The following is a 15,059-nucleotide window of genomic DNA, read 5'->3' on the forward strand; positions in this document are numbered from 1 at the left end:
AGTAAAATAATTTTTTATAATATTTATTGATGTTGTTCGCTACAAATACGAGATGAGAAAAAACCACTCACACCCTAACGGGTTCAATTGTCACCTACCATTCTCTAGAAAGAAAGCAAAAGGTAAATTAAGAAAATCATTATCTATTTTGCTACAAAGCCTTTTTCTCACTAACTTCATTGTAAAGAAAGCTTATTTTATAATTACCATGGATACATGGAGAGTTAAGATTAGTTGAATTATTTTATCAATTACATGATAGATTTTTTATCTTTTCAAAGTCGTCATTGCTCTACACAACTAAAAAAAATATTTAATTTCTGAAACTTTGAATGTTTTGATATATCAAGCTCGTAATGTTGCAAATAAAACTTCAAATAAAGTTTTCATTGCTCACTAAAATCTTTGGGATAAATTTTTTTAGCCAAATTGCATACATAATCAACATTGAATGAGCTATAAGAATTTTAATGACATAATGTTGAATTTAAAGTAAGAATCTTAATTGTTTGATCGTCAAATCTGCTATTTAACTTTTGTAAATGAAAATCAATTACAACTATAAATATATCGATTTTGAAATGATGTTCTAAAGTTGTGAGAATTTTACTTTGGTGACAAGACTTGCCACGAGCTCTTGTATTTGTGCTTTCAAATCAGGAATATCAATATCATTTCGCACACAAAATTCTTTGACACTCTAGAGTAAAAGTTCTCATTCATCATCCCGTAACTTTTGAATTAGTAACTTTGTAGTTGAAACTAAACTAATGGCATCGACAAATTATTGATCTTGTTTCTACAAAGTTTGGTGTAAAACATTAGTAATTTCTATAATTTGTTTTGATTAGATGCAATATGAAAACATATTCAAAAGTTTTTAATGCCAAATAAGTTGCTTCCATATCATCTTACTGGGAACAATTTGCTCCATCTTTGAAGCAATACTGATAGCTCTACAAGTTGCACTAAATATCCTTAACAAGCTATAAATTAATTGAAATTGAGAAGCACATCTAGTATTGCCAGGTCATTGTAAGGTATCAGCTTGATTTGCTCATTTTCACATTAATTAAAATCAAAATAAAACTAGTATATTGAATGCACGATGATTACGTGTCTAATTGATATCATTAAACATTCAAGTAAGTAAAACCCTAAAGAATTCAATTTTATATAATCCACAAAACCCTAAATGCAAAAGAAGAAGAAGGAAATAAAAGGTTCCAAATACCAAGATTTAGAATTACAATAAGCTATTGTTTGGTTGTGTATTTGTTAAGAAAATGGAGATCGTAGCTTTCCTATCTTGGTACAAGAAAACAAATCAAATCTATTAAGGAAATACAAACCATAACCCCTTGCAGCCTATCTAGTTGCTGTCGTCAGAGAAAAATTAGAAATTGAGTATGGAGATTTATATTTTGTTTATTTTTATGTTTTAAAAATATTTTTTTAAAATTAAATTTTTTATTTTTTTATTTTAAATTATTTTTTTGTTGATATTTTTAAATTATTTTGATATTAAAAATAATTTTTTAAAATAAAAAAGTATTATTTTAATATATTTTTAAATAAAAAAGACTTTAAAGGTATTATTATTATTTATCTTTTTAATCCTATTTCTAGAAATAAAATACAGTGACTCCACGTCTAGTCGATGGTCCCCACTCGGGCTTCAACCTCTAGACTCCTGAGTCCTGAGTGGAAAGACGAGCAAAAGATATCTTCTTTTCATTTAGAAGAACAATCTCTGCCTGTTGAGAAAAAAAGGATGCAGCAGGCAGCTACACCTCTCTGTTCTCCTTCACTTCCATTCTCTAAATATCCCCTTGTTCCTCCTCTTCCAGCCCGACTTTCTCCTGCCCTCTTACCCCCTTCTCCTCTTCAATTACTGCCCTTCAAACCTCCACGGAATTACCTTCCTGCCATCCTCTCCCCTCTCCACAGAACCTGTACGCGCAGACACTCTCTCTCCCTAGCTACTCAAGAGACTGTTGAAACTTCAAAGAGTGAATCAGAATTTGTTGAAGTTGGGTATATTTCCAATGTTCATGGCCTTCAGGGAGAGATTTCTGTAAAACCCACTACAGATTTTCCTGAGCTACGATTTTCCAAGGTAACTGAAACTATCTTCTCTCCATTTGGGTTCTTGTTCTTCGTGCATATTATGTATTGTTTTATTGTAATACTAATAATTTAAGGCCTATATTTTAGCCTGGGAGAAGATGGTTAAGGCAACTAGTTTCAGGCAAAGATGTAATTCGGGAAGTGGAGCTGGTTGAAGGAAGAGGACACCATGGACGCAAGAGTTGGATACTTAAATTTGGGGGTATTGACACTGTGGATCGGGTGAGCTTGTTCATGTCTTACAGTACTCTATCTTATTCAGTTCAGTTTTCTTGGTCTGAGACTTTGTATTAGCAACATTAGATATGCGTATTAAGGGGTCATTGTGTTGTTTGATGCAAAGTTTAAGATCTTGAGCTTGCAACCATTATGGTCTAGTTTTAGTTTGAGAGCAACCATAACGTGCAAAAGTGTAAAATGCTGAAGGGTCGGTCTGCTTCGAATATAGCACTTTCAGGGACCCCTCTTTTGGGCATGAGAAGTCTGATACCATCCAGGTTGTTATTATTGGATGTTGGATTTCATGTGTATTCCCTCAGTTACCTTGACATATTTTTCTGCTTCAATGAATTCCTTGTTGCAGTATTGAACCATGATTTTCATCTCTAGGAGAAAATATAGCATAGATTAAAATCTTTTTGATTTGAAAACCAACTCCTGGTGATATTCTAGTGATTTAGTGTTGTTGCTCAAAACCAAATCAGGATGTTCTTCTTAACGGCTCCATGTTAAATGTTTGGGCAACACGATTTCCGGAAATAATTGATAAAATTCTCAATTCTGTGAGGCACTACCACTGTACTGCAGGATGATTCTGGTTGTAGCTCTGTGCAACTTTACTCTGGATGAAATTTTATTTCCATGTCAGTTCATAGATATAGGGAAGCCGAGGTTGCTTTAAGATTGCAACACTAATATATTTACTCTACTCAACTCAAAATAAATCCTACCACAAAGTGACTATCTATGCAATTTTTCCTTCGTTTCACATTGTTTAAACGGAAATGTAAAACTTATCAGTTATGTAGACATATATTAGAGATTATTACTCTATATTAGCATGAGTTCATGTATCTTATGAAAGAGATTTATGATTTGTTCAGGCTAAGCTGCTTGTTGGGTCAACTTTACTTGTAAGAGAATATGAAAGGCCAGAGTTGGAAGAAGGAGAGTTTTATTCTCGTGATCTCATCGGAATGAGAGTGATTCTTAAGGTTTGTACATTTTAAGACCTCTATATTTTGTGAAAAGTTGTTAACGTAAATACTTGTGTTTGTATCTTTGTTTCTCTCTGCCTCTAAGTTCTATATAAAGGGGCTTTGCGCAATTTAGGGTCTGTTTGTTTTGCATAAAATATTTTATGGGAAACTGTTTTCCAGATGTTCCCATGTTTGTTTTTGAAAAATGTTTTCCAGAAAATGTTTCCAGTAAAATATTTTATAGTTAACCTTTAAATTAGTTCATTTAGTGAGAAATATTTTTAGTTCATGAAGTTCCATAAAATATTTTATGAATAGTAATTCATTTATATCATCAAACTATTTCAAACACCACCTCTATCTCACCACCCCTCCTCCTTCACCTCCTCTTTCACGATCAATTCACCACCACCTCCTTCTCCACCACCACCACGACCATCTCACCACCACCAACTCACCATTGAAAAATATTTTACATTGAAAGTATTTTACGGGAAAACATTTCTTAAGCCAAACATTGAAAAATATTTTACATGTAAAACATTTTACGTGCAAAAGTTTGACATGTAAAATATTTTCCACTTGTAAAATATTCTACACAAAACAAACGGATCCTTAATGTCCAAAAAGTACTCCCACTCATGATTTATGCTTGGGCACTTTTATATTCATGAGTGGGAGTACTTTTTGGACATTAAGGATCCGTTTGTTTTGTGTAGAATATTTTACAAATGGAAAATATTTTACATGTAAAACATTTTACGTGCAAAAGTTTTACATGTAAAATATTTTCCATTTGTAAAATATTGTACACAAAACAAACGGATCCTTAATGTCCAAAAAGTACTCCCACTCATGATTTATGCTTGGGCACTTTTATATTCATGATACAAATGAATTGTAAAATATTTTAGCCATTGAAGACCATTGTTTTCCCAAATCATCCTTCTAATGTTGTTTATGTTTTTTTATTATGAATTTTCCTTACATATTTTCAGCATATCTTGCTTGTCTGTTCCTTATTTTTGCATTATTTGTTCTCGTTTCTTCTTGTGGTCGCTGTTTGAATATTATTATCTTTTTTTTTCTGGTTTATTATTGATACACCAGCTTTTATGTATCAAGACTGTAATTGTATGTCTCCTTCTCAGGAAACTGGTGAATGTGTGGGAACTGTTGTTAATGTTTTCGACAATGGAGGTAATGATCTTCTGCAGGTAATGCTCTACACATCTTCAGATGTGCCTGGTGGAACCGGAAAGTCAAAACCAGCAGAAGCAGGGGTATCTGGTCATCTTGCTTGGGTACCTTTTGTTGAAGCAATTGTTCCAGATGTCAATATGAATGAAAGAGAAATGAGGATTACACCTCCGAAAGGACTTCTTGAGTTAAACCTACGCCTGGATGAGAGGTCCAAGAAAGAAAGGCGTGAGCTTGTGAGGCATACTCCTTTGTGCTCCACTTGATATGTTGTTTAAAGCTTAATTGTTGACAGAATTTCCTTCCTTACTTTTAAATGAAAGCATGTTTTATTCTCATATCTGATATACTTTTATATGAAAGCATGGTTTATTCCCATATCAGACAATTGTTTTACCTGCTCCCCCTTCCCCCACCATCCCATGTTTTAGAGAATGGGGAGTAGCAATTTTATTTTAAACAGAATCCTACTTCTTTAGCCATAATAGGCTTTCAGATACATCTTTTCCTTGCATTTAATCTGCTACTGTCAGTGTAGCACAAAGTGGGTATGATATGCTTCTTGGGCCATTTTCATTTCATATCTTGCTTCCTTTCACATCTTATGGATGCTGCTTAGTTCTTGCTAACTTTTAGTTTTTAATTCTCTCTTTATAGGATAGAAGAAAAGGACCCCCTCTCTTTTCTTTAATTCTATCCTTATCCAATTTGGTGCGCTGTTGATCAAACAGGAACATGATACTTTAATGATCAAATTTAGGGTAGAGCCATTCAAAATTACAGGATCTGTTTCATTTCATATGCTTAGGCTACAACTGAAATGGTCTTGTAATTGAACCTTTCTGTCTAATTATCTGTACAAATACCACTATTTCCCATACTTCTGAGTGTATTTTATGCATATTCAACTAGCAAAATCATTTTGAATTAAGTTTAGCTCTAACATAGGATTGAAAAGTGGAGAATGCAGACCAAGGGAACTAGCTTAGTCAACTTTTGTGAATACAATAGTAAGAGCTTTCATGTTTGATACCCGTGTGGACTGATAGTTTATTGATGCCAAGTTATTAGGGCACCATATATAAGATCTTTTTGCTGTTTCCCAATTCTAACCACCTCCCCTCCAAATTTGTGTTAGTGGAGGTCATAGCTGTGCATCTTAGTTTTAGATTCCTTATTTCTCTGTTTCTTTCTTTCTTTCTTTTGCTTCGTTTCCTTTTCTACTTTCTTAAATAAATGCTTAAGCATATGCTTGCACTGGTTGTTGCTGGTGGCTCAGGAGCATCTTTGATACATTTCAGGAATGGAGAGAGAGAAAGAAATTCCAAAGACGCCTTATAGCAGCAAAGAAGAAACTCTGTGAAATGGAACAAAAGCATGTATTTGATGGACTAAGATATGGGGACAAATCTAAAAGGGGATTGCTGGCAGACCAGATTGTTGGTGTAAATTCCAAATTGCTTCAACAAGCCCTGGAAAATATAGAGATATCCTCTAAGAGGTGACTTTTGCATGAAGTACATATATTCTTCATGTTTGGATTCACACTGAAGGGGGACAAGATGCACATTATTGTTTCATCTGAAACAAATTTGGAGCCTATTGAATCGAACTTCTTGTGAGGCATTAAACATATAAATATGATCACTTTTAATTGTAGAAAACCCATATGTTTTGTATTGCTGGTTAAAGTATATGCTGCGCACATGATACTATTCAAAATAACTGTTTTTTCTGTCTCCATATTTTCCTGAATTCATATTGGTAACTCCATAGATCATGTTTTATTTATTTCTCTAGATAAAGCTGGGATTGTTAGTTCGTATTTCATTAAGTCAAAATTTTGTTGAGACAAGGAAGCCTTATCAGCATTGCATACTATTTATTTTATGGACCTGTTGAATCTCTTTATTTCCTCTTTGACTTTAAGTGGTGCCAGTGCCAGATGTGTTGAGCCTCGTCTTTTTGTCTGCTTGAATCAGATGCTCTGCAACTGAGTTAATCAGTGCCACAAGAACCAAGCATATAAAAAGTTCTTTGATGATATCAAAGGAGTTCATCACTTGTGCAAATGAGGAGAAACTGGGAGCAAATTTCAAATTGCAAGAAAAGGGATTGTCTCTCATTTCTACAGGCAAAGTGGCCATCGTTTTAGTTTTGAATGACATTGAGAAAGGAAAAGGTGATAATCCTGGAGTAGTTGACTCTGAAAGTAGTGAGAATTCACTGCTTTTCTTCCTTCAAAAATCACTTTCTGATGATCAGACATTTGTAAAGGTGATCCTCATTTCTGAAATCTTGTACATAAAACTCTTTCTATTTTTCTTTTGTAAGTACGATGGGAAGAAAATCCTTTTTGTTGTTCTATTTACTAATGTCTTGAGGTTCTGACTGTTATTTCCCCCTCCTATTGTTATATGCATGTTAGATGAAATTTTTATTAGCATGCTTATTAATTAAGATTGACTTTTTTTTAGTTTATTTTAAGTTACAGCCTTAATGACACTTGGCAATGATCAAAGGATTTTTTTCCCTTGGCATTATCTAAAGTCTTTAGAGATTTTGCAACGTGGTTTGACGAGCATGTGTTGATGGCAGATAGAAGACCGTGTGTCTGTGCCGTTGATTTTGGTTTGCCCTGCACAAGAAATCCAGTCTTTGCAAAAGCTGTTCTCAAATAATGATTACTTCGCATTTGACTCCAACAAGGTTAGTGTAGATGTTGAATCGTCACCTCTCTCTCTCCTATTTAGATAACATGTAGTTGCAGATTAAAGCTGGGTTATTCAGCAACTCGATTTGCTTGAGTTATATGGATCAAAAGGCATACTGTAATGGTATAGCACTATATCAGACTATCGGTAGAGCTATAGCTGAAGTTTTGTATTGATTTCCTTAAGATTACTTGTATTCTGCTTTGTTCTAATAAGGGTGGAATTATTGGGATTTTATGCTTGTTTAGGAGTGTGGTATAAGTTGCTTTTCAAAGTGCTTTTCGCTTGGCAATGCATTAAAATAATGTTTTTTTTTTTAAAAAAAATTTATACACATCAAAACGATCCAACTGCAATGCCAAACACCACCTTTCATCACAAAATTCAACCTGGCCTGACCAATTGTTTGACTGTCTCCTTATATATTCAATCCATTTTTAGCCTGCATATCATATGGTTTTACTAACACTATTAGCACAGATTCTCATGGAGTTGGAATATACGGGAAGGTGATTGCTATCTCTGCAGAACTACTAGCTCTGTGTCTTTCAACCTGTCATGCATGTGAATACGAGTCCTTGGTTCTTGTCATGTGTTAGTTGAAGTAGAAAAAACTTGCAAGTTCTCCTTCACCAGTCCAATTTTGTTCTTTGTTCTTCGATCTTTAAAGGTTTCAACCCTCTCACAGGTATGGTTTTTGGAAGAAGAGAAAATTCCAGTTGTTAGTAGTTCTGAAGAAGAAGGGAAGAGACATAAAATCATGATGAAGTCGCCATGGGAAATACTGCAATCACCAGTTGGATCTGGAGGAGTTATTAGCTTGCTTTCTTCTGTCAATATTCCTGAGAATCTCAGCAAAATGGGCGTGGAGTATATTGAGGTTAGACGTGTCCTTTCAATTTTATTCGTGTGGTTAATATGAAATTTAACACCATCCAAATTACAAACAAGTGGGACAAAAAACTTCTGCTAGTGGGTAGCACCTTCTCTCTCTCGCAATATCATGTAAGAAGGATTGTACACGGATATCAACAATCTGGATCAGGCAGCATATTTGAGGTTTATAAAATAACTCTACATGAAGTAAAAAAAAAAACCTTTGTATCATCATTCTCCTATTATCTGCAATCACAGCATGCTAAGACCACAGACATGCTTTTCAAATAACCAAACTGATCATCAAATTCTCCATGGTATAACCTTCCAAAGAAATATGGCTTTCTCATCATGATAGACAACTTTTGGTCGTCTCTTGGGGAATAGATGATTTCAGCCTAGGTAAATGATAGAGCTCTGTGTCAAGATTATAGATTTCAACGTCACATCTGTGTGTGATTGCCGTGACAGTTATTTGACTAGTTGCAGCATCTTCTTCCAGATATGCAGTAGCAGCCAAAATTGTGTTACTGGGAGTCCACTTCTACTTGGGTTTGTCGAGTCCCGCAAAGCAGAAATAGGGATCAAAATCGTTGAAGATACAAAAGATTTAGAAGAAAGTTTTGACATGATATTTTCCTTGAATTTCATGAGGTTGCTGGCGCAACAAATCCATAAACTCCAGTTCTATGCAATCCCGAAGCCAAATCTGCATGTGGAGATGGTTGGCAAGGAGTGGGTTGATGTTGTCCCGTCATCTCCCAACTCATATCAACTTCGTTCTTCTATTTACAGTTCCTTGAATGCTTGCCCTCTGGAGAAGATTTGTGTAATGGAAATAACAGAATAACAAGAATTTTTTATTCCCCCCCCCCCCAAAAAAAAATGTATAGATTGTGTGTAAATCAAATTATATGGGATTAGTTCTATGTAATTATTTTCCCCGGAAAATCATTTGAGCGGGTTTTACCTAGGTAGTGGAGAGGTGGACAGAGAACAGGGGGAGACATCAGTTAGCATGCTCCTGCTCAGGGTGACACCCTCAAATGGAAAATGGAGAAATGGTTCGAGTTTCTTAGAGTTGTTTTTTTTTTCAAAATAAAAAAGAAATAAAACTCGTTCCATATTTAATTAAATATAGTTCATTATTATGATCTAAATTAGATTAAATACTCTTATTCTGGGCAATTTCATTTGAAAATAAATATTAAATTGATTGATAACTAATAAATTAATATCTAAAAAAATTTCAACCCCTTATGATTTGTTTTTTTCCCTTCAAGTTTAATCAAAGTTAATTGAATAAAAAAGGTTGACATTTTTTTAAGATATTAATTCATTAAATATCAATTAATTAAATATTTATTTTTGAATGAGATTGATCAAAATAATAGTATTTAATCTCATTTAAATCATAATAATGGAACTAAATATACAAAATTTATGGACTAAATGCAGTTGGTAGAGAACAGAGAAGAAGAAGAAAATTTCAACGATGGCGTGTGCTGGCGTTTTTTTTTTTTTTTTTATGTTTTTTAAGTAAAAATGAATGAAAATGCGATTTTTAAATCCAAAAACGAACTCTTATCTTTTTCAGCCATCCAAGAGTGATTTAATGCGATAGTGTTTATACTGTTCATTTGAAATGAAAATGGGTGATAATATAAAAATATTTAATAAATAAATTTCTTATAAGGTATTATTCACTATGTATAGTTTCCACAATGTACAGAAATTGAATTACAAGAATTTATAATTGAAAAATAGTTTTATACTTCAAATTAAATTTTATAAAAACTTGATTACATTAAATTGAGATTAGACATCTTCAGGTTATATTTGCATCCAAAAAGTCCATTAACAATACTCTAAAAAGCGTGAGAAAAGTACTGTAGTTTTTCCACGCCTTTTAGACTTTTCCCATTATTAATATATTATATTATATTATAACATATACTAAAAAGTAAATGAAACGCTGAGTTGTTTTTTTAATTTTTTTTGTTTTTTTTTAATGAATTTTTTTTTGTTTAATTTAATTTGTTAATGTTAAATTTTTTTATTTAGTTATCAGACTTTCATGACACAGATCTTGAGTTTGATGGGTTAACCTGATTTTACGAGTTAACCCAGAATTTGTTTTTCTTTTTAATTAATTTTTTTCATTTACTTTAGTTTGTTAATGTTAAATTTCTTTCTATTTAATTATCAGACTTTTATGACACGTATCCCGGGCTTGACGGGTTAACTTGGTTTGACAGGTTAATCCAGTTAATTCTGGGTAAACCCGTCAATTTTTTTTTTTTCTATTTAGTTATCAAACTTTCATGACGCGAATCCCAGGTTTGACGGGTTAAGCTGGTTTGAAGGGTTTTCCGGGTTAACCTGGTTTGACGGGTTAACCCAGAATTTTTTTTCTTTTTAATTAATTTTTTTTTCGTTTAGTTTAGTTTGTTAATGTTAAATTTCTTTCTATTTAATTATCAGACTTTCATGACACGTATCTCGGGCTTGACGGGTTAACTTGGTTTGACGGGTTAATCTAGTTAATTCTGGGTAAACCTGTCAATTTTTTTTCTATTTAGTTATCAAATTTTCATGACGCGAATCCCATGTTTGACGGGTTAACATGGTTTGAAGGGTTTTCCGGGTTTACCTAGTTTGACGGGTTAACCCAAATTTTTTTTCTTTTTAATTAATTTTTTTCATTTAATTTAGTTTGTTAATGTTAAATTTCTTTCTATTTAATTATCAGACTTTCATGACACGTATCTCGGGTTTGACGAGTTAACTTGGTTTGACGAGTTAATCTAGTGTTAGTTCAAATTGATGTGGATAAAATCCCATAACATTAAAACCTTTGATATACATATTATTGTTATTTTTAAAATAATTAAACTACAGGTGTTTAAAGATTTTTTAGCGTTACATGTTAGCCTTGGTTTATTTCTATAAACCTATATTGTCTTTCTTTTATTAAAAAAATATTAAGATGATATTGTGTTGAATTTTTTTAAAAAATTACGAGTTTTAATTGGGTCAACTATATCAAGTATAAATTTGCTAAATTGATTGAATTAATTTTTATTTAATTTAATTTAAAACCTAAACTGAATTAGAAACTGGATTAATAAATAAATCATCAAATTATTATATCAAATAAAATCCAAGTTTAATAATATATATATATTTTTTTTACAAAAAATACCTAGACGGGCAACCATGCCAGCGACAACAAAAAGTCCAAGAAAAATAAAGAAAAATCGTCTAAAATGGCGTTGTCTAAACAATGGGCTTCCAAAGAATCCCATATGGCCCAACCAACATCTACTGTTTCCAAACAAACAGGTTCATGCCAGGTAATCAAGAGAACCATAATTCTCCACCGTTGATCTTTTTAAATTTGATCCGAGTGGAAAAAAACCCTAATATGCTTTGCTTCTCGCTCTATATAAAGCTGGAGCCAAACCTCAAAGTTGAAACCTCGGCGGCGTAGCAAATCACTGTGAGTTGTCTTTCTTATTTTCGTGTAGTCTTTCTGCAATCCCATTACAATATAATATGCAAATAGCTAACAAAGATAAGTGGTTCGTGTTTTGTTTAAACGCAGGAAGGTAAGTGAAAATGGCGGTGCCGTTGCTTACGAAGAAGATTGTTAAGAAGAGAGTTAAGAAGTTCAAGAGGCCACAAAGTGACCGCAAGATCTCTGTCAAGGTATATGTATACGTAGCTGATCCTTTTGTTTTTGCTTAGAACATCTGGGAGTGGGTATTGAAAGGAAAATGATGATAATTGTTGTCGCCCCAGTCTTACTTGCACTTTGAGATGCAAGGTGGTGATTGACTTTTGTTTGTCTGATTCCTTTTATTCATATTGTTTTTTTTTTTTTAAATGGTCTTTTCTTTTAGCCTAGAAATGAAGAGCCCATTTGACACCCAGTCTCACTTGCTTCTTTCTTTGGTTGCAACGTGGTGAGCTAGCGATCGACTAGCTGATCCTTTCTAGGCTAAATCACTATTTTTTTCCGAGTAATTTTATGGTTTCCTTGTGTTTTTCTTCTTCTTTAAAATTTTGTGAATTATAGTTTTTTATTTTATTTTTATTTTTTGGGGCGTGTGGTTGGATTCTGTTTTTCTGGATTGATAGGGACATGGTGATATCTTTTGACCTTCATCTATTGATGGAAGGTGGTGATAAAGATTGACCTTTTAGCTGATCCCTTAATACCTGAAACAATTTCTTTCCCCTTTTTTTATTTATTTCTTTGTTAACGTGTGAAGCTTTTTTCTGGTTTTCTTGTTTCGTTGACAAGATAGTAGTTCTCGTCTTTTTTTCTTTTTTCTTTTGCTGTGTTTGAAGGATATGATGAAGCATTTTTGACACCCAGTCTTATTTCCTAATGGAAGCTGGTGATTAACCTTTTTTTATCTGATCCTTCATGGAAAATAGTGACTTCTTATCCTTGTACTTTTATTTTTTACGAGTATGGTTTTCAATTCTGGAGATATGCAAGGAGGCGTGATGATATGTATCCACTTTTCCTGCATTAAGATGATGAATTTTATACATGCACTACCATCTGATCTCTCTGCATATCTATGTAGCTGTTTATTGTATTTTTTTTAAAATTTAATATTTTCCATTCTTTTTGCCACTGCAATCTATGATGCAAATTGTTTTTTAGTTCTGATTATCCTGTGATGATCATAAAAATCACCATCTTTCGACTGAGGCTGCAGAATTTGAGTAAAATTGTTTGTCGTGTTTTTTAGTGCTTAGTGTCTCGTCTATAAATTTCTTAGAGAGGTTTGCCCATGGTATCTAATGTCCAGAATCTATATTCGTGGCTGGACATTTCGTTTCAAGGGCAGAAACAAATTCGAAACAGGTTTTGCGACACAGTTAGCTGGTCTATACAAGCTTTACTGTTACTTTATCCCTGCTTACATCTTTCTATTGAATTCGTTTGTTTCCTTGCCATTTTCTTGTCTCCCCTCTCTCGTCTACTACAAGCTTACCTAATTTATTACCTTTGAGTCTTTACTGATTTCTATCCAGTGGCTGACACTGGTTTTTTTTTCGTTTTGGTTTACATGCTCATGTTAGCTAGCCTGGCTATCTATTTTACCAGTTAGCTGGTCTCTGCAAATACTATATGAATATTCTTTATAAACTTTTACAAGGAAATTGCTGCCGACAACTAATTAAATCTTCGACAGACAAACTGGCGCAGACCGAAAGGTATTGATTCTCGTGTCCGAAGAAAGTTCAAGGGATGCACTCTAATGCCCAACATTGGCTATGGTTCTGACAAGAAGACTCGTCATTATCTTCCAAACGGTTTCAAGAAATTTGTTGTCCACAATGTCAAGGAGCTTGAAGTACTGATGATGCACAACAGGTGAAAAATACAGATGAGATCATGTTGGAGTGTGTTATTCCAGGGTAGAAATTCACTTGTTTGGTCATTAATCTATATTTGCCATCACGTTTTCCAGGACTTACTGCGCTGAGATAGCACATAATGTGTCAACAAGGAAGAGAAAAGAGATCGTGGAGCGAGCTGCTCAGCTTGACGTTGTTGTTACGAACAAGCTTGCCAGGTTGCGCAGCCAGGAGGATGAATGAAGAAGTGGATCTTGAAATAGTGTGTTTAGGAGTGAGTGATAAATTATTTTCTTTATCAATTTTGCTGATTTTGTTGTTTTCCTGTCACTGGTGCTCGTTGAATTAGGATCCTTGTTATGCAAAGGTTACTGTTTTTATCGATTTTGTATGAGATGAATCTGATTTTATTGTTTCCGAGTCAGCTGACCGAAAAGTTTTTTGTTTGTTTTTAATTAAGTAAGGCTATTTATTTTTTGTATATAGTAAAATGCCATGCACTGCTGCAGAGCGATTTTTAAAACCTATTTTTACTTATATCCTTACTTGATAATGAGAATAATTATTTTAAGGAGTTCAAATGATTGAAATCATATTCAAAATTATGAAAACCACATAAAAAAACTTCAATATCATTTAAAAATATTTAATAATTGGATTATTTTAAAAGTCATACCAATTAATTATATAAATAGCCTTTTATTTTATTTTAGTTTAAGATATAAACAAATAGAAGGAAAGAGACGAGTATCTAGCCTAGCCTGCTTGAGCTTTCTTTTCATGGTGTTAAAAAGAGATGAGTATCTACCTATCTCACGATCCCGATCCTCGTTACTAAAATCCAGTTCGTGTCTAATCTCTAGTGTTTCGTTCTTGTAGTCGAATGACTAACCCGAATGCTCATCTTCTTAAAGGTTGCTTATTATTATTTTGCTAATAACTATCTCCTGCAAACTTTTCTTCTTAAAAAGATTTTTTTTTTCAATCACTCACAATATCAACCTTTCCATTAATGACATAATAAGACATAACAACTAATAATTTTTTTTCAAGTTGCAGGTGAGGAAAAATAATTATTTTCTATCATTACTCCATTTATCACGAGGTAGGTTCATGTGATCGGTGTATAAACACCTTAGGTTATTAGGTAAACACACAAGTTCATTCACAAGATCTTAGACCACAAACAAAAATCATAACATACACTCCCCACACTCTTTGTTCTCCTTTTATTTCCTAAACATTATTTATCTTTTATAAGAAATACCTTGCCTATAGATGGAAATCATATTCAAAGTCTAAACACTTCAACCCAAGATATAGCTATGGAAAACCTAAAATTCAATGTAAAGTTTTTATAACCTTGTTACTGGCATTGTCTATGAGAAACTTAAACAAAAGCTAGTTTATTCCAGTTTTACTCTTCACCTAAAAGTTCTTTCCATGGTTGACTTAGAAATGCCAGGTCATAGGAGAGCAATCGATCTTTAAATTGTATATACTCTAGTTCCTTCAAATCTCTAACAAATTACTCATTAAGTGAAAGTCGTCAATGATG

The 15,059-nt window shown here is 33.2% G+C and overlaps 2 protein-coding genes and 5 non-coding genes across 7 annotated transcripts; all 7 read left to right on the plus strand.

The window, feature by feature from the left end:
* Positions 1–1,703: 1,703 nt before the first annotated feature.
* LOC18095282 (uncharacterized) lies at positions 1,704–9,197 on the plus strand. Its single transcript, XM_006369811.3, has 9 exons — positions 1,704–2,119; positions 2,218–2,352; positions 3,234–3,344; positions 4,481–4,765; positions 5,831–6,030; positions 6,512–6,806; positions 7,128–7,238; positions 7,932–8,123; positions 8,622–9,197. Exons 1-9 carry the CDS (start codon positions 1,775–1,777, stop codon positions 8,967–8,969), a joined length of 2,022 nt encoding a protein of 673 aa, XP_006369873.3. The 5' UTR covers positions 1,704–1,774; the 3' UTR covers positions 8,970–9,197.
* A 2,291-nt stretch (positions 9,198–11,488) lies between these two features.
* On the plus strand, positions 11,489–13,956 carry LOC18095281 (60S ribosomal protein L32-1). Its single transcript, XM_006369810.3, has 4 exons — positions 11,489–11,621; positions 11,727–11,830; positions 13,336–13,517; positions 13,615–13,956. Exons 2-4 carry the CDS (start codon positions 11,741–11,743, stop codon positions 13,742–13,744), a joined length of 402 nt encoding a protein of 133 aa, XP_006369872.1. The 5' UTR covers positions 11,489–11,621; positions 11,727–11,740; the 3' UTR covers positions 13,745–13,956.
* On the plus strand, positions 11,895–11,977 carry LOC112326363 (small nucleolar RNA U31b). Its single transcript, XR_002979999.1, has one exon. It is a non-coding gene; the product is annotated as a small nucleolar RNA U31b (small nucleolar RNA).
* On the plus strand, positions 12,475–12,551 carry LOC112326311 (small nucleolar RNA U31b). The gene has a single exon (XR_002979959.1). It is a non-coding gene; the product is annotated as a small nucleolar RNA U31b (small nucleolar RNA).
* On the plus strand, positions 12,628–12,705 carry LOC112326335 (small nucleolar RNA Z195/SNORD33/SNORD32 family). The gene has a single exon (XR_002979971.1). It is a non-coding gene; the product is annotated as a small nucleolar RNA Z195/SNORD33/SNORD32 family (small nucleolar RNA).
* LOC112326338 (small nucleolar RNA Z196/R39/R59 family) lies at positions 12,772–12,854 on the plus strand. The gene has a single exon (XR_002979974.1). It is a non-coding gene; the product is annotated as a small nucleolar RNA Z196/R39/R59 family (small nucleolar RNA).
* LOC112326355 (small nucleolar RNA F1/F2/snoR5a) lies at positions 12,923–13,067 on the plus strand. Its single transcript, XR_002979991.1, has one exon. It is a non-coding gene; the product is annotated as a small nucleolar RNA F1/F2/snoR5a (small nucleolar RNA).
* Positions 13,957–15,059: the final 1,103 nt, after the last annotated feature.

This window comes from Populus trichocarpa, chromosome 1 (genome assembly GCF_000002775.5).
Source record: "Populus trichocarpa isolate Nisqually-1 chromosome 1, P.trichocarpa_v4.1, whole genome shotgun sequence".
Lineage (NCBI taxonomy): Eukaryota > Viridiplantae > Streptophyta > Magnoliopsida > Malpighiales > Salicaceae > Populus > Populus trichocarpa.

Coding starts and splice junctions, on each gene's coding strand:
- LOC18095282 (XM_006369811.3), top strand. CDS start 1,775: ATGCAGCAGGCAGCTACACCTCTCTGTTCTCCTTCACTTCCATTCTCT. Junction 2,120..2,217: donor CTGAGCTACGATTTTCCAAG/GTAACTGAAACT, acceptor CCTATATTTTAG/CCTGGGAGAAGATGGTTAAG. Junction 3,345..4,480: donor GAATGAGAGTGATTCTTAAG/GTTTGTACATTT, acceptor TCTCCTTCTCAG/GAAACTGGTGAATGTGTGGG.
- LOC18095281 (XM_006369810.3), top strand. CDS start 11,741: ATGGCGGTGCCGTTGCTTACGAAGAAGATTGTTAAGAAGAGAGTTAAG. Junction 11,831..13,335: donor ACCGCAAGATCTCTGTCAAG/GTATATGTATAC, acceptor AATCTTCGACAG/ACAAACTGGCGCAGACCGAA. Junction 13,518..13,614: donor GTACTGATGATGCACAACAG/GTGAAAAATACA, acceptor CACGTTTTCCAG/GACTTACTGCGCTGAGATAG.